Consider the following 24,586-nt stretch of genomic DNA (forward strand, 5'->3'; position numbering starts at 1 on the left):
AGCAATAATAAATTATATTTTTTATAAAATAAATCTCTATATATGTGCGCATACAATCTCAGGTGCTCTTTAGAATATCTAAAATTTAACAAAATAAGATGAAGATGCATAATGGAATACGTATTTTTAAAACTATATACGCGTTGAATAATTTAATTAACTTTAAGATATTAAGAATATATTTTTGTTTTTTTGTTTCACGGACAAGGGAGGCTACTCTCTTGTGCGGACAAAGTAACACAATTTAATATCATGTTAAATGTATATTCCGTAAAAGTACATTTAAGTACGTAAGGGAGAGAGGGGAGTGAGACTCTCTTTCTCTCTATATATATATAGCCGACGAGCCGTTTTCGCCGTAGGTCAGACGGCTGAAACGAGAATTGCTCGAATTTTGTTAAGTTTGGCAGCAATTACTTTTGATACCCGACACGCGGGCGCCGTAATTGCGTTGGGCCAAGCAGAACGCGCGACGGGAGAGGGGTAATAATTCGCTAATATCAATTTCAAATTTCAATTAGTATCATCTCGACGTCCGCCTCTGCGCTTCTCCCGCTTTCTCTCTCTCTCTCTCTCTTTCACTCTGTCCCTCTCTATTCGCGGACCCCACAGGAACACGGCATGATCTAAAATTCAATTTGTCCCTTCGTACCGGAGAGCCGCAAAGAGAGAAGGAGAGACACAGCGCAACGGCGACCGATAGAGGGAGACGCGAGAGACGAAGGGGAGACATCGCGATGGAGCGAGCGAGATAAACAGCCGCATAGAGTGATAAGGGCGACGACGGGGAAGGGAAAAGGGGATCGAGTATAGTTAGCGTGTACACCGGTTCTGTAAAGCCACTCGCGTGCACGCCGTTATATAACGAGAGAGAAACGATGGGCGACGGCGGCCGGGCCCCGTAGGCACGCGCATGCGCGACATGCCGACCCATTATAAATTGATAACTTCGCCGTTTATTAAGTTCCACGACCGATGCCTGCTTAGGCAAAGAGCCTTCTCTACGCGCCGTACTACTCGCTCTTTCTCTCTCTCTCTCTCCCTCCCCCCCTCTCCTTCTCTTACTCTCTTCCTCTCTCGCCTCGTATGCAGCTCTCTTCTCTCGCCGATACATACATTATTTATTTACACGAGTTTACAATCCCTCTAATGGGGATTGGCGTAATCGGCCACCCATCCGCTTTCCTCTCCCCGCCACCCTCTCCCCCTCGTATAACCGCCAACCCCGCTGCAGCACGCCGCTATCACGCTCCCTCTTAATCATATTTCACCCCGCTTTCGAAAATCCGCGCGTCGCACGACGAAATCGGAAGTGGCTCCGATTCTCTGCTCTCCACGAGGGATCATCGCGGTACCCCTCCCCCAGCACAACATTAGGATTAAAAAAATCTGTAGATACGTAAGGCGATTAGACGTATATCTATTATTTAATTTCATAAGAAAAAGTCCAAGTTTTCTTGCCGATAATTCTCCGACGATAATCATGACAGAAGTTTTGTCTTTAGTACTTCAAAAAACTCAAATTTCTAGTGTTTTTAAGTAAATCTGATATCTATATTTTCACAAATTACTTATGATAAAAAGCTATATATTTATTGTCGGATTTTATTTATCTATTAAGCAAGATAAAGAGGATTAATATCTCGCCTATACATACTTTTATCCTAAAATTATTTTATAACGCAAGGAATCTCGTGTCGCTCGCTCGAACCACTGGTCGTGGAAATCTTTTTTTTTTTTTTTCGCGCGAAAGAGATTATGAAATCAATTGACATTGACGCGTGTGGTTGCAGATTGGCGCGGTCCACGCCCACCAGCCGAACAATAACCACCACCAGCACCATCAGCAGCAACAGCAGCAACAGCAACCGTCGAGTCAACCGCAGGTGCCGGGTGCTGGCGCGGGGGGGGCCGGCGGGCCGGGGGGCGGCGCGGCGGTGGCCAGGGCCGGAAGCATGTTCTGCTACCACTGCCCCCCGGGCCTCCCGGCGCCGCGATTACCGCCGTCCCTGGAGTATCCTTTCGCCCCGACTCACCCCTGTAAGTAAAAATTCGATTCTTCCTCCTGCGGGCGCGCAACGATATTTTTTACCCTCCCTGGTGATCCCCCTCGTCGATTTTCGATCGGCGTCAAGTCGACCGTATAGGTTTTTCATACTGATAAAAATAGATATTACGCGAAGTTTTTGGATTTATTCGCGCGGTTATTCGAGAGAAGGGAATAATTTTCAATAATAACATCTTTTTTACGCTCATCGAAAAATGATGTGAAACTCTCGCGGAAAATTTTAACAGAGAAACAGATGGAGCGTAAAAAAACCGCATATACGGAGAGAATACATTTGCAAATCGAATCGTTTACAAATCTTGATCCCTCCATTCGCAAGTTCAACTTTTTCAATCTCAAACCGATACGTTTCCTCATTAAATAGGCGATATTGTTTTTCGTGAGAAGAGTCCCAACGTTTTCGAGATAATTTCCAGGAGAGAGATGACAATAGGCAAAACGGAAGAAAGAATAGATATGAGCGACACGGAGAAAGAACGAGACACTGGGTATACAACGGGGAGTGTGGCGAGGGAAAAGGGGGAAGGGACGAAGGGAGGGCAGACTGATTGTACCGGCACTTGCGCTCTAGCGGAACACATCGATGAAGTTACATTACTGACTAGACCGAGTTACGCAAAGTGGACGCTACAAACTGGACGGCCGCTAAACTTAATTTGCACTTGGAGCCAACTTCCAGTTAAACCGCGTCCCGCCGGCAGTCGAATCGAGTCACACTATCCGAGAACTTTGAACGCCAGTTTGTCTATTCACAGATCGTTTTTCAAGTCGCGTCCCATTCCCGGTAATAAATTTCCGGACCGCAATCTATCAAACCAACGACAATCAATGATAATAATCAACCTATTCTCTCATCGTCTTTCATTAGCAATGATGGTTTATTAAGTTACAACATAATCGTACGCGATAACACGTGAGATTATCAATTTTTCGAATTATATTAATTTTATTCGAGAGAGAGAGAGAGAGAGAGAGAGAGAGAGAGATTAACCCAGTTTCGAAAATCTTTCGTCGCTTTCGATTATAATAAATATGATCATTTTATTGCGATTTTTAAAGCGCATAAAAGTGCTTAGTAACAGACAAATTAAATAAATAAAAAAAATATGTAACGTGTAAATATTATAGATTTATATTAATATAATAAAATAAAAGAAAAGAAACTTTACACTAGCCTTGTGTATCTTTTAATGCTTAGTTATAAACGATAACTAGTTATATAAATAACTTTTATATTCATGAAAATATTAAAATTATTTCAACTGAATAACAAAGCGGCGTATACATCACAATATTAATTTCGACAAGATTTAGATCAAGTTTAACGAAGGCAAAAAATTAGGAAATTTGCGTTAGTCTATCCTTTTTTTAGCCTTTGCCATAAAATATATGTCAAATATACATTACGTCAAATGAAAAGAAAATAATCCGTCGCTTATTTTACGGGATATAAATTCGCGGGAAATTCAAGAACGTGGGAAGTGTATATACGCGCGCTATTCTTTATATTCTCTTTAAAACACAACGCCCATTGAGGCTCATAAATGTGGGAGAGACGGCGATCTCTCCTCTCCGGTAGATGATCGAACAGGGCGTCGAGGTGGACGCGGGGGCACAGGGGAAGGGTGGGGGGGGGGCGGGGGGAACGGGTGTCCTCAGGGACGTCCGGGCACCCTTCCAGCTACCAATTGCCCCCTTCTTCCCCTCGTCTACTTTCCTCCCACCCTCCCTCCCACCCTCTATTCCACGCCGGCTCGTAGCCTTCTCCCTGGTCTCCTCTACCCCCCGTTGGGATAAACAGATTAGGTAACTACGTGATAAGTCGGTAAGTGGGTTCACTCGGCCCACGGTCCAGACCCACCGACATTCGCTCTAACATCTAACTACCTCGTTAGTGTCATTAGTAACGGTCGGGGTGTCATTAGATTTCGTTCTCTACGTGTAGTTTTTCCACGGGTCTCCACCACGAGTCCCCTCCCTCACGGGGACTGCCACCGAGGACGAGACCTGCAGTTCGCAAATGCAACGGATACGGACAATTATGGAGGGCGCGTGTGATGCGCGTTGGAAATAATTTTGAATTGTTCATCCCCTCCGATATGATGTGTCTGCCCGTGTGAAAACGTGAAACCAGCAAATAAATTGCAGAATTCGAATAACATGAAATTCGAGTTGAATTTTATATTAATTTAGTAGTTTTAATTTTATTGAAGATGGAACTTCGCCCGAAAGAATTTTGATTTTGATTTTGATTCTGAAGGATCTAATTTTTCATATTGATCTCAAATTTCGATCTGCAATATTTCACAGCTTATGTGAAATTAATTTATTTAAAACAGGGTATATATATACACACGTTATGTCAAGGAATCGAAATTTAATAGCTTGAGGCAATAATTTCTAAATTAAGGGCTTATTAAATTTTATCTGAGAACAAGTATAAATAATATATATCTCAGTTATATTGATAATGTGATTTTACGTTTCGTCAGGAAACGAACACACGCGGATTAACGAGACTCTTCTCGCTCCCCGTGCGCGAAAAATTAATCACCTCGCTTTGTGTTTTCTGCCGGCTGGTAGACAAAGCGTCGATGACGACGAAGCGTGTCGTGAAAGAAAGCCGCGCGTGCGTCCTGAGCGCAAAAGTCACCGGATCTCTCTATCTTTCTCTGTCTCTATCTCTCTTTCTTTCGTGTACCCGAGGCACTACTAATAAATTGGATCAGACCGACTCCCGATGAGTTGTACGAGTTGTCTGGATCCGGGCTTTACTTCGGCCCGACTCTAATCTAAGATCTTGAGTGGATTTCAGTTTGGGGCACCGGCAAATTTATTTAGCCGCCGCGGTCGTCGCCCGATTCGCTTCTCTGTTTTCGTTTCGAAGACAACGACGGTTGTTACTTATCAATACGAGAACGTGAAAAAAGTCTTTCGCGCTTTGCCGAATAACGTTACACGTGTATTGTCATTATATATATTTTATATATCGTAGTTCACCATAAATTTGAGAGAGAAAGAGTTTCTCTTGCGTTTATTTATAAATTTAAAAATATTAAAAGATTCAGAGAGAGAGAGAGAGAGAGAGAGAGAGAGAGAGAGAGAGAGAGAGAGAGAGAGAGAAACGTATATCGAATCCTGTTATCGATAAAATTACATTACTTTATACATTCGTCGTTTTACGCCTTATTGTTAGACCATCGAAGGCATCTGCCTATATAAATTTTGCTTCACGATTAGATTTATATTAAAGTTTTCTGAATGGTAACGAACAAGGGATAACGCATTTGCGTATTAAATCAATATAATTCCTAAGACAAAGAAATTCATAATTGGCATGATAATTATATATAGACAACGGGGCACGAAAATCAAGTTTCAAGTGCATCCGCAAGTCCGCGATATCGTTAAACGCGCTGATAAAATATCGGCGGCCTGAAAATCTACGTATCGTTTATTTTCGCGTGCGGCTTAGAACGAAAATCCTCGCGCGGATCCTCGTTGATATTAATTTTGCAAACGATACGAGAGAACGTGGCGACTATAGCGTATAATTGCACGTCCGCGACAGTTATGAAAGTTCAGTGGCATCGAGGCGAACTATCTCGTCCCTGTGGATGCAACTATATGGATAAATCGGCTGCATTGTGATGGCGCAACACCATCACGTTATCCTCATCTCGCTTACTCCCCTTGTTACTGTTATCATTCTCTGTCGAGAGGGAGAAAAAGTGAAAGAGAAAGAGAGACGCGGAGAAAGAGAGACGCGGAGAGAGAGAGAGGGAGAGGGAGGAGGAGGAGGAGGAAGAGACATTGTGCGAGCAAGCGAGAGACAGCCGGGCGGCGGAGAGAAGAGAGTGGCATGAATTTTTATGAGCTTAGGAAATTAATTTGTGTTTTTCGCTAAGCCCCGGCTTAGCGCCGCGGTAATTAATTGCGCTGATTGCTCTGCATCATTGATGAGCGGTTCCGGCCGCTTCGTAACGTCTGCTCCCACTTCGCGGTCTCGTTGTATGCGCGCATATCCGACCAATGCCTTTATATCGACGCATCACTTTTCGACGCTTTGCGTAAATGTATGCGTACATACATACACGCGACCGCAGTTAACCACGCTTTTCCGAATACTTTTAATTAACATGTCTCGTCTGGCCATGTAATTACAAAATGCATATAGTAGAAACGTGAAAAAAAAAAAATATATATATATATAAAGAAAGAAAATTGGTGTAATTATATATGTATATACTGAAGAGTTTTTGTGTTAAAATGTTATGAAATCACAGAGCATACTACACCGAGAAAAAAAAATTGTTAACTTGACTAAATTCGTCCGACTAATTACTATTTCTTTAATTGAAATATTTTAATGTTTTAAGTCAAATACGACATATTAAATAATTAAATCTAACATGAGGTATATTTGATTTAAATACTTAAATATTTCAATTAAAGAAATACAAAGAAGTAGTAATTAGTTGGACGAATTTAGTCAAATTAACAACTTTTTTTTCTCAACGTACACATCTTTTAATGAAATACTTGAATTTGTATACCGGTGAACTTTCGGAAAACAGAAAGGTGTAGAGAGAGTATACTGAAAACCCATTACGAAGAGAATCCATTGCAAGAATTCAAGAATTGCCCTCGCAAATTTCTAAATTGCATTCAATCAAATTAGATTAATCAGGAAGATATAAGTATATATGTATGTGTATGCGAATGTGATTCTTCTTACAATGAGATATTTAAACTTACATTAATAATAAACTTTAATCGATATATCTTGTCGTGAGAATGCCTTATGTTGATCATTTTATTTTGTGCAATAACGCTTACCGTAATAAATTTGAAAACTCTGCAAGATTGTGAGTAACTCACAAGTTTCTTCAAGTTATCGAGTTTCTCCGATCCTAGTCAAGCGCAGTGAAATATGCGAAGTACCGAACTAACAATAAGTAAGTTCCATTGGAACTTTGCAAATTCTCGAATCTGTCAAGAATTAAAAGGCGAAACTTTATCGAATTAATTCGTCTAAAATAGATCGGGAAAGAAATGGATTTTTTTTTTTTATATATATATATATATATTTTCATAATAACGTCTATTATATAGTTTACTATGGTTTACTATGGTTGCACTTTCAACAATTAAAAAAAAAATGGATTCTTACATTTTTCATGATCTTTGAAAAAAAATTTACCGCGTTTTATTTAAAAAACAGTTACTTTTTATTCCTCCCGACCTTCGTTGCAGATACTAGTTACTCCGCCTATCATCCGGCGCTACACGGAGTTGGCGAGGATTCCTTCGTGAGGAGGAAACAACGGCGGAATAGGACTACTTTCACCCTTCAGCAACTGGAGGAACTCGAGTCCGCCTTCGCGCAAACTCACTACCCGGATGTCTTTACGAGGGAAGATTTGGCTATGAAGATTAATCTTACGGAGGCTAGAGTGCAGGTGAATATCAAAAGCTCCTCAATTTACAACCTGATTATATTTCTCTCGAATAATAAATATATATTTTAAACATGTCCAGAGAGTAGCTGAATATTGTTAAATTATTATAATTTTATTGTAATACAATGATTATATAAAATTTTCTTCTAATAAAGTTATAAGAAAATTTATATATAATTATGTATGTATAATAAAATATTTTTATTCGCTATTTTTCATTTTGTCACTGCAAATGCTCGTACATATCTTACTACATACAACATGTAACAGTATGTTTGTAATCCGATTAAATTATAAAAAGATCTATTGGTATAAGAGAGATGAATAAATTCACGATAAGAGGCTGTATATTATATTTAAGGATACATTAAAACAGGTTACTTGAAAATATGTTAATCACGTTGTATAATCACGTTTATTCGATAACGTGAAAGCGCGTGTATTAAAACTTCACAGAATATTCGCGTCTGAGAGCATTGGCAGTTTAATCTTTTAATGCGTCTCAGCGCATTGAGATTGGATTTCGCGTTTTAATGCGATGAGAAAATTACGCGCGGCAACCCGGTAATTTTTTGTCCGCCTCTGTAGCGTTAAAAGTAGAGAAATTCCGAGAGCATTTTTCACTGTACGCGTTTTTGTATAATATTTCGCAAAACGCATAATAGAACGTATTATCTGCGCCTACATATACATCCATTAATATTCACAAATATTTCGTAATTTCGTAAAAATATGTTAAAGCATGCTTTGAACAAGCCTTTTTCAATTTTTATTTATCTATTTGTTTTATTATTTAAAACACCTATTTTATATATATATATATATATATATATATATATATATATATATATATATACATAATAAAGATTTTAAAATATAAGGTATATTTTGCATATAACGTGTTATGAATAGATAAAGAGAATACAGAACAGCTGAAATAAAAGCGCATGTTAGATTTAACAACTAATTGAATAAAAAGGATCTCTGTAAAAAAGATTGGCAATAATGATCGATTGTTTTGGTTGTACGGCGGTAATACCGCCGCAAAAGCGAGAATATATATACAGAAGGGCGGAAAGATGAAGGAGAGGGGGAGGGGGAAGGGGCCCGGACCCCAAGGGGCGAGCTGACACCCTCGACCTGACGTAATCTTCTGACAGAGTAAGCCGGTAATCTCCGGGATTACTTTGTACTTCTGGCCTCACGTCCTCACGGCCATATTTACTCACGCCGCTGTAATTCGCGCTGAGAATCCCTGCAGTAACGGCGATTCCCTAAAATCCATTCGGAACATTTGCGGAGGATATCTGATTACCAATGGCGGCTTTTGATTTCTCAACGACGGACGTGAGTCTTCGTCGAATTACAAACTGTAGTTTTCGACAAAGTTTGAAAATTCAGAGTTAAATGGTATCTCGATACTAAATATAATCTCCCTCTTGCTTTTCAATCATGTATTATTGCCATGAATTAATTACCATTGTTATTTTACGAAATGTAATATCCGTCGCACATTACCGGAAGAGTCATAAATATCCCGACACACTTCGCCCTCTCGTCGCTAATATCTTGACTTGTGAAGGATCCTCGATCACAAAGTGATAAGAGGCTGTTCTAAGAGACAGCGCATTGCGCGGATTGTGAAGCTGAGGAGAAGGCTGCGATATCTCTCTATGAGAGAGAGGGTGGGAGGGAGAGAGGGAGAAAGACGTTAAAGCATATGTACATATTACAATGAAAGAGACAGAAGGGTGACGGCGAAGAAGGTGGGGAGAGGGGTGGAGAGAGTTGGTCTGGCTGTGACGCAATTACGGCGCAGACTCATTGTTTCATTAGCGAAGACAAAGGGAATCTGGAATAATGGACAAATAGGCGCGTTTATGTAGCGCCCGTCCTCTCTTCTCCAGATTCCAATTAGAATCTCTTAGAGGGGTGGGGGGGGGGGGAGGGAGGCAGCGGCGGGGTCGCGGATGGCGGGGGTTGAAGGAGGGTTCGCTATGTATCGTCGAGGCACGTACCGCGCGCGTCGTCTCGTCACCCACACGACGGGCGTGCATATATTTCCTCGCACATACGTATTATTCGCTTGCGAGTCGTGCGTTTTCGGCAGTACGAGGTGCACATGTGCCAAGCGGCAATTACTGTCATGCGTGAATTAGACGCGACGCGAGGCGCCGCGTCAAACGCCACTCCGGCGCCGCACCGCTCGCACCTGCGTTCGCCCTGGACCAGGGATGCTGGGCGCTATTACACCCACAGAAAAGATTTCCGGATCTAATGCTATTACTCTTCAATCTATCATAAAATAGGATCGATATAGCGACAATCATATTTATTATCGAAAAAGGAATATTTTAATCTTAAATGGAAAATTCTTAAATCTAGAATAAAATGCCTAGTAACGTCACCGCATATCGGTTTCGCGCCGACTATTGTGGCGCTAACATCAAGTTATTCTAAATGCGAGAATATATAAGCTTAGATTTGTATATGTTACTCTTGTCTCAAGATAGTAAGACAATCTTATTTAATTTGAGAGAGAAGAAAAGGAATTATTGATTTAATTTTAAAATTGTTTTATTTTTATACCGCGTAAGGTTGCGATAGGATTAAATATGTCAAGAATATTTTTTGTCTCGTTATCAGAAATCCTTTCTGAGAGTGTACACATCAGCTCTCCCATTCTCGACGATTGAATTTTACAAATCGTCTCTCTCTCTCTATTCGTCACACTTTCTTTTTTAAAATTGTGAAATGTAAAAAATTTTAGATAACGGAAAAAAGATAACGTGGAATATTATTGCATACTCTTCTATCAAGACAATTAATGAAAATATTTAAAATTTCGGATTGTCAAGAATTAAAAAATGAAAAAAAGGATATTTGTAAACACATTTGTGATTAAAAAGTCTCTATTTATGATGGAAAAACTGTTGAAAAAAAGAACAGCTTTTCGTGAATTATCATCAATTATCGTTTTCATTGTTTCTAAAAAGCGTAATGCAGCGATACGTGCGATCGGTAATCCCATAACAAACAGCAATACATTAACAAGGGTGCGGCCGATCAAAAATGTTTTACCAGCGACGAGGTCGAGTCATGCCATTATCAACGAATTTCGGATTAAATTCATATTGAAAAAGGAAAAAAAATGGAGAGGAGAGAGAGAGAGAGAGAGAGATCGCGCGAGGGTGGAAAGGAAAACGACGACGGTCCCTACGGAACCATGGCTTTGTTCCCAGCTATTACTCGCCCCCCTGTAACCCTTAGGATATTATTATATCTCCCCGTCTGCCATCATCTTTCACTTCCTCGCGATGTTCGAGGCGGTAGAGAGAGTCGTGCCTATCGTATTTATTTTATTAAACCATTTTCCGAGCTTCTCTCCTCCCGCGAAAATTCCGCGCTCGAATGTAAGATAATCATTTTCCAGACCTATTATACAAGATGTGCCGATGCCAGCTTTCTGCTAAAGATTTTTTTCCTTTTAACTTTCAAACATACAGTTTGTATGTCTCTCTAAAAATGTTGCACACATAGTCTTTTATTTTTAAAATAATTTTTCTCGAGTATTATATGCGAAATTATTTTAAAATGAAAATTAATATTACATTTTTTTTCTTTCCTTCGTGAAACAGTACTTTGTGTATTGTAAAACGGACTCTGTCCGTATATAATAAATTTTCTTAATTGATTTTTCGATATTTAGATAGAGAGTGATATCTCTGATTATAAGTAACGTTCTTTCATTAATATGCTATATGAAGATTTGTCCGCGTGAAAACTCGGTTATTACACATACGTTGTCGCGGGACAGAAGTCGACGTTAGCGGCGGAGAACCGCTGGATATAATAAAGTCTATTTCAGCCGGTATTATGTCAAGTTAGCCTCGTTAGCGGAACTCGAGCTTTTTAAAAAACACTCGGCCGCCGTGGTTGCTGTCGGCTCGTTGAACATGCACGGCGGAAAGTGCCCCCGGTCCCCTCCCTTCAATCCTCCCTCGTCCAACCTCTCGGACACCCTCGTGCTTTCCTCTGCCTCAGAATATCACCCCTCCGTGCATGCAATTATTCTTGCATATTTGCGGAAATTGCGAAGTGCCGTAGGTAGATACGACCGACCGTCTCATTTTTCTCCTCTCCTTCTGTCTCTCGTCGTTTTTCGTCGTGCATAGTCATATTCGATTGAAACGTTGGAAGTATTGAATCAACGAATTATGCAAACTTCCGCAAAGTTGGCTTTTGAGAAATTTAACTTCTCCGTGAATGTATATATCGCGGTACGATCCATTCGCATTTAGTTTATAATTCGGAAATTATATTGTAGAATAGACATATGAAATATATATTAAAAGCGTGCAATATAAAATAAAGGAGCAAAATATGCTACTGCATATTATACTGGATGTTAAATGAATGAAAAGTATTTTTGCGACATTTATATATATATATATTGATATATCGATATTAATAATGAGAGAGTTGGACAACACCCATCAACGGATTAAATATTAGTAGGATGTATTAATTTTCTATGTAGAAAAAGAAAGTCTTTAGAAAAATTAATTCACTAACTTGATTGAAAAAGCACAGACACTTTTACATAAAAAATAATACCTTCCCGATCCTCCAAAGTTTAAAAGCATCAATCTCTGCTCTAACACGTTATCTCTATTCTTAAATATTAATTTGTTTTCTAACCGTAGCCACATTATAATTTCCAGGTATGGTTCCAAAATCGACGAGCGAAATGGCGTAAGAGCGAGCGACTGAAGGAGGAGCAACGCAAACGCGAGGGCGGGGGTGGCAGTGGCGGCGGCGGCGGCGGCGGTAACGTGGAATCCTCCGCTTTGAGCGCGCCGACGTCATCGTCGGCGGGCCCGAGCCCCACGGGGAACGATCCGGAGGGCACCACAACGAGCAGCAGCGCCGCCGACATGGAGGACGCCGTGGCGGAAGGCATCGGAGGTAGCGGTGGCGGTGGCGGTAGCGGCGGCGGGGTCGGCGGTGGCGGCTCCAGGAGTCCCAGCACGACTTCCGCCTCGGTCAGCCCCCGTCCTCAGCCGAGTCAGCCGTCCCTAGGTGGCGTCTCGACGCCACCGCCGACCCCCATAAGGGCGCCACCGCCGCCACCGAGCGCCGTAGGGGGTCTCGGACCGCCCGCCGAGAGGTGAGCTCTTAAGCTTCGTTTGTATTTACGTCTTTAGGAAATATCCTCCTCCTTCTTTCTCAACTTCCCTCCCTCTCTCTTTTATCTTCCTCTCCTTTTCCCCTTATAAACTCCCGGGCGATTTCAGCGAGCAAACGGGTGCAAGCGCCGCTGAACATGCCGGCCGGATGCTCGATACGCGCCATTAAACCACTTCTCGTGACGGCGCGTCGTCCACCGGTAAAGCCGCATGTAGACCTCCCTTCCCTTTTCCTCCCCCGCTAGCCTCTTCCGCGAGTGTCGTCGTCATCATAGCCACTCGTATAATCGCGATAATCGTCGCCTCGTTAAACTTCCACTCCTATGACGAAGCAAAGAGAGAAGGAGAGAGAGAGAGAGAGAGAGAGAGAGAGAGAGAGAGAGAGAGAGAGAGAGAGAGAGAGAGAGAGAGAGAAGAGGGGAGCAGTTTTCCCTCTGAAGCTTTGTCTCGTGAAACTGGATGGCATCTCGCATTTACGACTCGCATGTCGAGAGGAAGCGTCGAGACGCGATGAGGGGGCTAAAGAGTTTGCGACGGATAAAAAGGTTAAAAGGGCTGGCGATGTTTTCCAGCGGGCATGGTTGATGTCGCAATTCTGGGAGCAAGTGAATTAAAGTTGGACGAAGTTATCGACAATTGTAGGAAAATCGGTATATCATACTAGTATGATATCGCGCGCGTTATCAAGAATGAACGCCGTTTTGTCCACAGACTCGCGTCACAATCAATAGACTTAACTGCGAATATAATCTTTTATCCCCCGATAAAGCGGAAATTTTTTTTCCTTATATTTCTCATTACAAAACAAATATATTCATTTGCTTAATATTATATGCGCAATTTATTTATCATAACACCAATGTTTGAGAAATTTATATATTTAGTACGTACGTACGTACATCGAAAAAGTTTCTGCCGCATGAAATATTTCGCGACATCGGATAAAGGCAGATGGGGAGAAGAGATAGAAGAGGAGCTGGGCACGTTCGAGGAATCAAAAAGGGGGCGATCTATCCCGCCCGCGATTCTCTCTTTCCGCGAGGACGTAGCATTCGTTTATAATCCTCGAGACGATGGGCTCTCTCTCTCTCTTTCTCTCTCTTTCTCTCTCTCTCTCTCTCTCTCTCTCTCTCTCTCTCTCTCTACGGATTGAGGCAGAAACAAAAAAAATGCCGAAAAACATTGCGGAGACGCGTAATACAGCGGCAGGCGCGTTAGACGGCGGGGATGACGAAGAGGATAGCGTGTCGGGGCGGGAAGGAGGGGAGGGGAGGGAGGGAGGCAGGGGACGACGACGAAGAGGATCGAGGGAGAAGGTGAAGAAGAAACGGCAGGAAGAAGATATCCCGTCGCCGTCTCCCCGCAGTTGTAATTTATTTAAAACTGCTCGCCGTAAATATATCCCCATCATTTATTCAAAGGCACGGCGAAGCTCCTGTCGGGGGTAACGGGAGGGGGAGAGGGTAAGCTCCGTGTTCCTTCTTTCCTTAGCTTTACCTTAAGAGCGGCTTCGCGGTGTGTGCTGTACAGGAGCGGATTCGCGTCGCGAAGATGTTATCTCCGTCGCTAGATATCGCCTCTTTGTCTCGCCGCATACTCTCGAAAAGCTGAGCGAGAGCGTAAAGCTAGGCGCTAGACTATACGCGTATTCGCGATTCGTTTATAATTCGTGAATAACGTGGATGGATGATTCGTCAAATTCAACCAATCAGATTTCTTTATACCGTTCACGAATCGCGAATTACGAATTGCGAATACGCGCATAGTCTGGCGGTAGCTTAAGAATTGATTACGCGCTACTCGGGGAAAAGTTTTCGTCTCTTGTTAGTTGAACCCAAACGCGATTTTTCAGGTAGGAAAGAGTCAGGTAGGAAAAATGATAACGTAAATTATCGTTGTATATATATATCGATTGGCATTTGCGCGTTGTAGAAATTATCAATATTCGCAGAGTATTGCATAAACGGTTTTTTGCGCGATAACACATCCATTTCCAAATCGTTTCCTGTCACTTTTATTACTCGCTTTAGCTTCATCCGTTATATCCGCTATATCCGGCGGGACTGAAAGCGTTTAATGTTATTGAATTTTAAATAAAGATTTTAATGGAGTCTTATTACGCGAAAAATACTATCTCGTCTAGGTAATATCATAGTTATCGATTACGCCGAGAAGCGATTACAGGATAAAAAACTAAATAGAAGTAAAATAGAGCGGTGGAATGTTAAATAGAACAATTAAAGTGATCATAATGTACACATCTGTAAATGAAATAATGACCTCTAACGCGAATTTGCAGCGATAAAAAAACACAGATGAAAAAATATCAAATAATAAAAACAGCAGAAAAAAAAATTCAAAATTAAAGCTGCATAATTTTTTTTTTTTTTTTTCAGAAAAATATAAAAAAATGGAATTTGCAATGGGGGAGACGCTCCCGTACATAAATCACATGTTAGTAAATGCGCACATAAAAAATTGTAGAGAGAAACGAATAAGATTAAATCAAAGAATTAACACAAAGTTAATCGGCTAAAGAAATCTCATCTCGTCTCATGTTATTTTATCATCTTATTTAGGGAAACCGCTATCTATAATATTTCTTTTCTCCCAAATCCTAACTTTTCCTCTCTCCGAACACGCGCACGCGAGAGAATTATTAATCATCTCGCTTCTGCAAGAGATGCTTCTGCAGAATCTGTGTTTAAGCCGTCACATCCCTTGTACAACGTAACTCGACACCGTAACTCTGTGCCGAGCAACGCTCCGTGTCGATAAGACGCGTACCGATAAGTCGCAACTTCGTCCAAGCAAGCTTCGTTAAAGCGATTTGCGATGCGGATTAATACGCGTGTGTGCACGGAAGACGCGTGCATATATATATATATATATATATATATATATATATATATATATATCTGTGCGGTCGTGTACGCGCGGAAGGCAAACGAGCGCACGTAAGCAAGATGCACGGTAGATTACGCGGCTAATTGCCGCTAATTATCGCGCTTACCGCTTACCGCGGCTCGGATCTTCCCCTTCCGCCGCCGCCTCCGCGCGTCGCGGTTTTCCACCTCCTCGCTCCCACCCCGCTTTACCTCCCTTCCTCGGGAGGCAACCATCTGAAATCCGCTACTCTGCCGACGAACTGCAACGTCTTTTCTATCCTACCCCGCTACCTTTCCCCAGTAACGACCTAAACGCCGTGGGCTGTCTACCCTAACTCCTACCCGTTCCCATGCGTCCTTCCCTTCTACTCCTCTCCTTCCCCGATCCCCGACTCCGACTCGAGCTCGTTACATTAATTAAACAATATTTGTGATTAATATTTGAGATAATCATCAGCGCCTCAAAGCAGCCCCCTCTCCTCTCGGAGGATGCGGAACATCGCGCGTGCTAATCGGATTAGCGTTGCGAGACTGTGGCTCCTCTCTCTCTCTCTCAATCTCAATCTCAATCTCTGCCCGTCTCTATCTGTCTCGGTCTCTCGCTTTCTCTACGCTGAAACGCCGGTAGTTGGAATCGCGCGAAATTGCGACGTCCTTTTGGCGATAATCGCTGGTGCCTGAAATAGCGTTAATTCGCGGTCGAGTTAAGGATCGTTTCCAGCATGATGATTGAAATCTTTGTGTACTCGTGTGAAGCAATAGGCTTTAATTACGCTATTAATTTAAGAATAATTAAATAAGTAAGACGGAAAAAAGGATTTAATATCATTTAGGGACAATAAATAAAAATCGTATTTTTTAGAAATATATAGAATCGTGGAGATGAAATATTTTCGTTTTATCTGTCGAGAATTCAAGCTCTTATCATAGAAATTTTTGATATATATAATATTTATTTTTATATATACATATAATAATAATTTGTAATTGTATTGTAATTGCATATAATCACGCGCGTCTCCCGATATCTTTTATCTAATTATATTTTGAAATATGACAGCACGTAGAGCGTCTAGCATTACTAAATATCCTAATAAAACAATAATTTATAATCTTCTTCCTCTTCAATTTCTATTTTCTAAATGAATATGTGAGAAATACGTATTGGTACGGTATTTTAACGAGTCATCAATCGCGAAAATTAATTTATAGTGCCGGCTAATAATCTCTAAATGCTCCTAAAGAATGATCGCTTTTGGCGTTTTTTAATACTTATCCCAATCGTATTTCGAGAAATAATGCCACGATAAATGAAGCAGTTGCGTCGTTTATCTTCCCGATCGAATGACAAGACGAATGTGCACGTATAAACAACAGCGCGTTAAAAACGAGCGCCGAAATTTTCGACGTATAACATGCTGTTTTTTTGCGTACGCAATCCTCTTGTTATCGGGGATACTGTTCTTACAATTGCAGTAATATTCTTCAATGTTATCTGTGCTCTTACTTTACCGTTATGATTTTTTACAATGTAAACGTAGTATCGTCATCATTTGCTCGCCACCAGATATAAGCCGTTACCAAGAGGAATCTAGCTAGAATTTTTTCAACGATGCTGAAATCGTCTCGTAAATGCAACATAAAGCCTATGAAAGGGATATATAATTATGAGTGCAATGGTGTTTTATTAACACGCGAATCTAACATTTTCATTGTTAGAAGGGAATAATATCTATTTTGATAATATTTGATATATTCACGGAGAGAATTGATTTTTACATTTGAATAGATTTCTTGAGTGTTACTTTCCCAAAAAAGTGAACTTAATAATTGGAGGTATAAATATCAAAATATCATAATATATACTTATATCTATCAAACTAATGTATTATAAGATTCTTAAACGAGGTTCATTGCCTAAAATTGTTAATATTTCACTGATGATCCGTCTACAATTTGAAATATCCACTCAGCGAATCTTCTTTGCGCGCGAATAGTTAAAAATCTATATTATAATTTATAATAAGTCAAATTCCTTATACTTTTTTTAAACATCTACATCATACGTCTTTCATATAAATTATGTTTTTAATTTTAATTTTTAAAATTTGATTTAATTTTCTTCTTATTTATATTAATCTCTCTTTCATCTCTCTCTCTCTCTCTCTCTCTCTCTCTCTCTCTCTCTCTCTCTCTCTTGTTTATATTAATCTCTCTTTTTCTCGTAAAACTCTTAGCACCACGGGAATTGGCGCTGGGTTTAGGCCGGTGGAACCACCGACATCCCTCTTCTTTTCACCCCATCTGGCCGCACAATTCTCGCCGCCGCTCTTCGCTAACAAAATAGTCAGCAGCGCGTCAACATCACTGACCTCGACGACGCCGTCTCTGTGGACCACCAGCGACCAGCATCGGCCGAGTAGCCTCCAGGAGATGCTGTCTTGGTCGCCGACCGGATGGCCCGGTTCTATCTGCGGTTGCTGCAAACCAGGCACCACCGGCACCGGCACTGATCTCCATCGGAGTAACAGCCTGGCCGAGTTGCGAAGAAAAGCTCAGGAACATTCGACCGCCTCGGCCCTCCTCGGCGGTCTTGCCGGTTTTCCCGGCGGTCTACCCTTGCCTCTGCCCCTGCCGCTACTGCCGCCCCTGCTGGGTCTCTCCAGGCGACCGGAACATCATCATCATCATCATTTGCCCAGCGTAGTACACCAGATACAGCCAACTACCAAGGAGGATCCATAGGAACGCCTCGACGAATGCCGAAATCGTCTTGTAAACGTGGCGTAAATCCCGTCAAGGGCAGATTAAACCATCGGGTGATTACAAAAAGTCAGGAGCGGTATAATGATCTCGGTGAGTTCGAATCTCGATGCTGTAGCGACAGGGATAATATCTCTATGCATATTTTCATAACGAGAATATTGAGAATCCCTTTTCTTTATGCTATATTTTCCAAGCAGATATTATTGGTGGAAATGATGTTTCCTGTTACTTTTGATTGTAGAATTTATAATTTCTTTCGAACCGTAGATTTTATCGGATTTAATGATTCAGCATCGAAAATTGTACTTTTTGAGATTATATACTGCTCTTCAATCTTTACAAGTGCTTTCTTCATTATGATTATATTTGAATCTTATCGTTTTTTTTTTTTTTTTTTTTTTTTTTTTTTTTTTTTTTTTTTTAACGGAGAAAACTTTCTTGCATTTTTCGGCGTTGTAATAGACGAGTTTTTGAGTTTCAATTCCGGCAGGCAATGATGATTTAACGAACCACAGTGCCGCGAGTTGGTAACTTCGCTCGATAAGACGGTTCGTGCAAGAAACATTGCAAACTGTATTCATACTATCTTCGATTTTGTAACTTGTTAAAATAAATTATGATGCGCCATTAGGAACTTGCGCATTCTTGATAGAGAAAATCTTGTTTTAAATTATATAAAGCGCTGCTTTTTAGAAGTATGAGATTTCCGTTTGAAGAAAATTCGACAATCAACTCCATTTTTATTTATTTATAAGCCAGAATCGATTTTATAAAGTTTTGTAAAACATTTTTGAGCCTAAACTATTTTCTTTATAAACATTACTAATGCTTACATTTTTTAAATAATATACGACAATTTTTTTGAATCATTCTTGATTTTTTTTTTTTTTTTTTTTTTTTTTTGACACTTTCTATCTTTTTCGCTTTAATAAAAATGGGAAAGAAATAAGATTACATTTTAATACTTGTTAAATATGCAATAAATTGTTGAATAATGCAGCATTATCAATTTGCAAATTACTTTGTTATAATTGCGGATGAGATGTAAATAGGCGACGTCTATCACAATAATCTTCAGTAGAGAATGTATTCACACAGACATAAACGTTCTTCTCACATATATAATCAACAATAATGTCCAAATCTTTATTCTAAGCTACCGAGTGATATTTTATTTATTGCCTTAACTTGCGACGCAAGCATATTTATATCACCGCTACTACTTCCAATGAATATTGTTATGCAAAATATTGAGTTCCAGACACAACAAGTTTGACGAATTTCTTATTTACAAGTGAAGACAATTACCGAAAAAAAAAAAAAAATCTACGAGAAGAGGAGGAGACTAGATTTCGATTTGACATGTTGAATTTAAAACGTCGCGATTTGTATATAATGGAAATAACAGCGGCGAGAGAAAATGGAAGCGAATAAATGACACAATAAGATCGATTCATATTATACAAGACAACGACGAAATATTCTTCCATAATACAAAATGTATTTATCTTTACATGTCGTTGTAGATTTAATATGTGAATGTGAATACGTTGTTATAGAAGAATTTTTCATCGTGTCGTATTGTATACATACAATACGAACCAGTCTTAAAATATGTCGAAACTTATATATACATATATAGTTGAATTCGATTGGATACACCAGTGCGCGCTGATATATAAAAATTATCGTGCAAAAGTTTACAATGGCATAAGAAATTAAAATAATTAAAATAATAATTAAAGTAATTTAAAAAAAAAAAAAAAAATTAATATTAAGAGCTATTATTATTGTTGCTCAATAATGATAATAACTCATACTGTTATCTTAATGTTTTTATTACTTATGCTTATATTGTAAAAATTTGTGTACAATCTTTAAAAAATATTTGCTAGTGCGCACTAGTGTGCATCCAAAGAAATTCGCTGTTATACGAAGATGTATAGCAAAGTGTTTGCGAAAATATGGTTTCGTTTCCTTCCACGCGAGTAAGAAGACGCGACGGACCAACACGTGCCTGATGCGCTGTATATTCAATCGCTGGATATGCTCGACCAGTCGATTCGTTCAAGCTACGCGGATATAGGCTCGAGCGTGTGCATTCATTCAAACATTTCTATAGGAGCGGGATTTGAAACCGGTAAATTTTCAATTCAGATTTCGATCTTGTTAAATCGAAAGAAGAAAAATTACAAGATCGGATGTTTCTCTATAATCATATTGATTTCATTCATTGATTACATCGGTTTCAATTTCCGACTACAAGTAACGCGAAGAAATCGCTCTCGTCTCGAGTCGGCTACTACTCTTATATGCCTTAAAAAAAGAAAAGAAAATGTTCGACGACATGGATCGATTTCAGATTTTTGTCAGGTAACGTAGCGATTAATGTAATCATCAAATAAGATCGATCTTTCTTTCTCTCTCTCTCTCTCTCTCTCTCATTTCTTCTTAATTTTCTTCGATTAAGAAGAAACGATCGTACATGAAAGTGAGGATGAGTGTACGGTACAGATTTGATTTGATTTAATGTTATACGTGAATATGACGAGAGAGAGAGAGAGAGAGAGAGAGAGAGAGAGAGAGAGAGAGAACGGGAAAGAGATATAATTCCGTTTATGCTGTAATTTCATTGCATTTTCGCGAAGCGAGAGGCATAGAAGCGAGAACGGATGTAGTTGTTTGTAGAAACCTGTATATTACCTCTCGATAAATAGTCATTGCTAATCAAAGATAGTCTAATAAAAAGTATATTATAAGGTAGCGATTACACACTATGTAGTCAGAATTGTGGTAGCGATATAACGAATAAATTTGTTCTCTCATGAATCCGGTGTACAAATCATTTCCTCGCATGATTACTTCAATTACCCAGTAGAGCTCGGAAAAAGAGTACTCGAACCTAGTTATCTTAGTTATCGTATATTTTGCACCGAGATCTTCCGGTTTTTCGTCCATCCTGAAAATTCCGATTCCGTAATTTATTTTACCGTTACCGCGAGATTACATATCGCAGATATCATTCCGTGATTTGATCTCAATGCAATAAGTTTTCCATCTTCGTATCCGCCAATGGCATTCTAGCATCGCGAGAAGTACTCGTTTGACCCCATATAGACGAATAATTGTACCATAACTGAGAAGAATCGAGACCGAGTTGCCGAATACAACACCGGTAAAAACACACATAGGAGTTAGAAGAAATAATGCAACATCGCGAAGAAAAGAGAAAGACAGAAGAGACGTTAGCCTCAGGAATAGAAGCGGAACGCGGTGAAGGGTAAGAGGAGAAAGAGAAGAAGCGACGGGACGCAAGTCGGTGAAGAGGGCGGAGAGGGTGTTGGCAATCAATGCTTCTCATAAGAAAAGCTCGCCCTCTCTTATGGGATCAACCCTCCTCGGGGATACGCGGCGAGTCTTCTTCGCGGGATAAAAAGGAAGGAGAGAAAGAGCACGCGGAGGGGTAGATAGGAAGAGACGGGGGAAAGAAGGGTGATGCGGGGGAGGGCGAGAAGGAGAAGCGAGCGAGGGGGTTGTTCCCGGCTCGACCAACCAGCAGCAAGACGCCATTGATCGGCACGTGGCTCCCGGTTGGTGCAACGGATTCCACGCCGAGGGTGGAAGGGAGGGCAGCTTTTGTGCCTCCACGGCGGCGACGGCGGCTGGAGGTGATAGTGGTGGTGGCGATGGCGAAGAAGACGGAGGTGGTGGTAAGAGAGAGGAAAGGAGGCAACCACCCCGATGGAAGACGGAGGAGCTGCAGGGAGGGCGACGGAGGGGGAGGCGGACGCGCGCGGGGGCGAACGTTCTGCACACTCCGTTACACTTACTGGTAAACCGTATTAATCAACGACATCATGGTTTATCCCCCATCCCTCTCCGTCCCGCATCTACCTTCCTTAACCTCCTCCTCTCCCACTTTCACCTTCTCCTCTCGCTTCCGCTCCTTCCTCGTTTCCTCCCTCTTCTTATCCCGCTTCGCCGCCGCCACCTCGACGTGCTCCTCTGCTCCATCGCGATCTATAGCACCGACGTAACCTTACAGCTTACAGCACCCTTGCCCGGCGTGGTGCGAGATGGAAGGCGAGACGGGGAAAGCGGCGGGTTTGAAAGACGCGAAGGGGGAAAGGGAGGTTGAATCACGGGCCACTTTGGGAGAGGTGATCGACACTTAACGATGTCTCTCGATACCCATTACGTGGCTAGCCGGGATTCAACGAGCCGGTACCGTCGACAATCTATCGCGTCATTGTACGCCGAGAGCGGACTCGGGTAGAAAAATCCGATTGATCCCGCCGTATCTTATCCCGATAACATTCCTTCCTCGTAGCTCGCCGGAACCGGTGGGCGGATTTTGCGGATACTCTCTCTTCTATCTTCACTGCCGCGTCGTTGGTTAGCGGTCCTTTACAATTCAAGCAACGTGCGTGGAGTATCCTTTTTACGACAAACGCGATCTCCGCGGCAATACGGATAAAATAACCGCGATAGCTGGTGCCATTTCCTGCAGAAGCGAGTTTTACAAGGATTCTACGGAGCAGCGGCTTTTTTTATGTTGAATGACGAAAATTGAATTCCCTTTTTTCCTTTTAGAAGTAGATTAGTTAAACAACATGTGTATGAGAAATATTTGACAAAATATAGAAAGCTCCTGGAACATACTTTTTCTTAAAGATTTTGTTTTTATAATATATAAGCAGAATACGCATGGAAATACTTAATAGAAAATTAGTCGAGAGAAACGTTCAATCTTTTTTTTTTTACATTTTTAAATATAGTTTTCTTGTCAAACATCCGATCCAGTTACGACAATCTATTATAATAGATATACATATATAAGTATTAATGCCGAGATTATTAATTGAGAATAACATTTGTTATTTCCCGTCATCCTAAAAAACTGGATATTTATATAATTTTCTGTCTTCAGTATTAAATAACTCTTTAAAAGATTACACATAATACAATAGATTAGAGTTAATTCTTTTCTCTTATTCTCTCAACAATCGGTATCTTCGATAAAACGCGCGAGATTGAAATCAATCTCAATCCAGTCGCGAAAGGAAAGGAGAGGGGGTGGGGTCGTTTTAATCGGGCTCGAGTAACTGATTTTCGAGTATCACGAGATTCGCGCTTCACGGAGAGAAGATGGTTGAGGCTGCCTGACGCCAGTAGACAGTGATTAATATCGCGACGTCGTCTGGCGTCTCTCTTCCCGAGCCTCCTGCCTGTTCCCTCTCCCTCCCCCTCGCGCAAATGCATGCGTAGGGTCGTGCGCGAGAGGGCGTGCTCTGTTTCACCTTTCTCTCTCTCTCTCTCTCTCTCTCTCTCCCTTTCCGTCAACCCGCCGTTCCCTCGCTCGCGCCATCTCCCCCTTCACCCCTCCGTCGCGAAGCGCACTCCGCGGTAAAAGGTTTTACGAAATTCATTGTCAGGCAATTTGCATGTCAAAGCCGCTGAGAAACGCGGCGCTCCAGGACCCGGCAACGGCGGCGGCAGTAGCAGCCAGCCAGCTTCACGCTTTACCGTCCCGAGAAGAGGAACGGAAGAGAGACCGAGAAGCAAGAGAGCATGGTGTCTGTCTCTACCCTTCTCGGGCTTCGTTCGCGACGCGTCGCCACTTTCAGCCCTGATGGAATTAGGGGAAAAATAAGGCCACTTTGCGCGCGCGATGCCGCGAACGAAGGCAATTGTTTATTAGACGGCCCGACGTCTCACTTTCGCCACCCGTCATATCACTGTATTAACGATGGTGCTGTTCGGCCCTTTCAATTATTAAGAGACGTATTCTCTACTACTAAAGTATAATTACTCAAAGTAATTGAAATAGTAAATATAATAATGATAATGCTAACAATTTATAATAATAATAGATTATAAATATACTTTAGTAGGACATATATATGTTAGATTATATAATTTCTGAATATCCATTAATTGCGTACTTTTGTCTCTCTATTATCTTAGATAAGTAGAAGAATATTAAAATATTTCAATTTTCATCTTAAAAGCTCTCCGGCATCTTTCTTAACTTTTCCGCAGACTCTCTTATTCCCTCTTATAAGAAAACGTTTTAATGTGATTAAAGCACTAAATTGAAAAAAAAAAAAGAGGAAAAACTTTATCGCAAGCCCGCAATGGATAACAAATATATTTTTATCTTATTGTTTTATTCATCATTCATGGCCCAACCCAACCGTTTAGCTTAATACT

The 24,586-nt window shown here is 40.9% G+C and overlaps 1 protein-coding gene and 1 long non-coding RNA gene across 2 annotated transcripts in view; one reads left to right on the forward strand and one right to left on the reverse strand.

Moving 5' to 3' along the window:
- Positions 1-24,586, reverse strand: part of LOC138942290 (uncharacterized) — a 46,420-nt gene that overhangs the window by 14,129 nt on the left and 7,705 nt on the right. The window lies entirely within an intron of this gene.
- On the forward strand, positions 1,946-18,744 carry Drgx (Dorsal root ganglia homeobox). The gene is made up of 4 exons (XM_070312421.1): positions 1,946-2,040; positions 7,325-7,530; positions 12,255-12,700; positions 17,845-18,744. The coding sequence occupies exons 1-4, from the start codon at positions 1,956-1,958 to the stop codon at positions 18,350-18,352; spliced, it is 1,245 nt and encodes a 414-aa protein (XP_070168522.1). The 5' UTR covers positions 1,946-1,955; the 3' UTR covers positions 18,353-18,744.

The sequence above is a fragment of the Polyergus mexicanus genome, unplaced genomic scaffold (assembly GCF_030449975.1).
Source record: "Polyergus mexicanus isolate NDT 795.1 unplaced genomic scaffold, iyPolMexi1.0 SCAF_2, whole genome shotgun sequence".
Classification (NCBI taxonomy): Eukaryota; Metazoa; Arthropoda; class Insecta; order Hymenoptera; family Formicidae; genus Polyergus; species Polyergus mexicanus.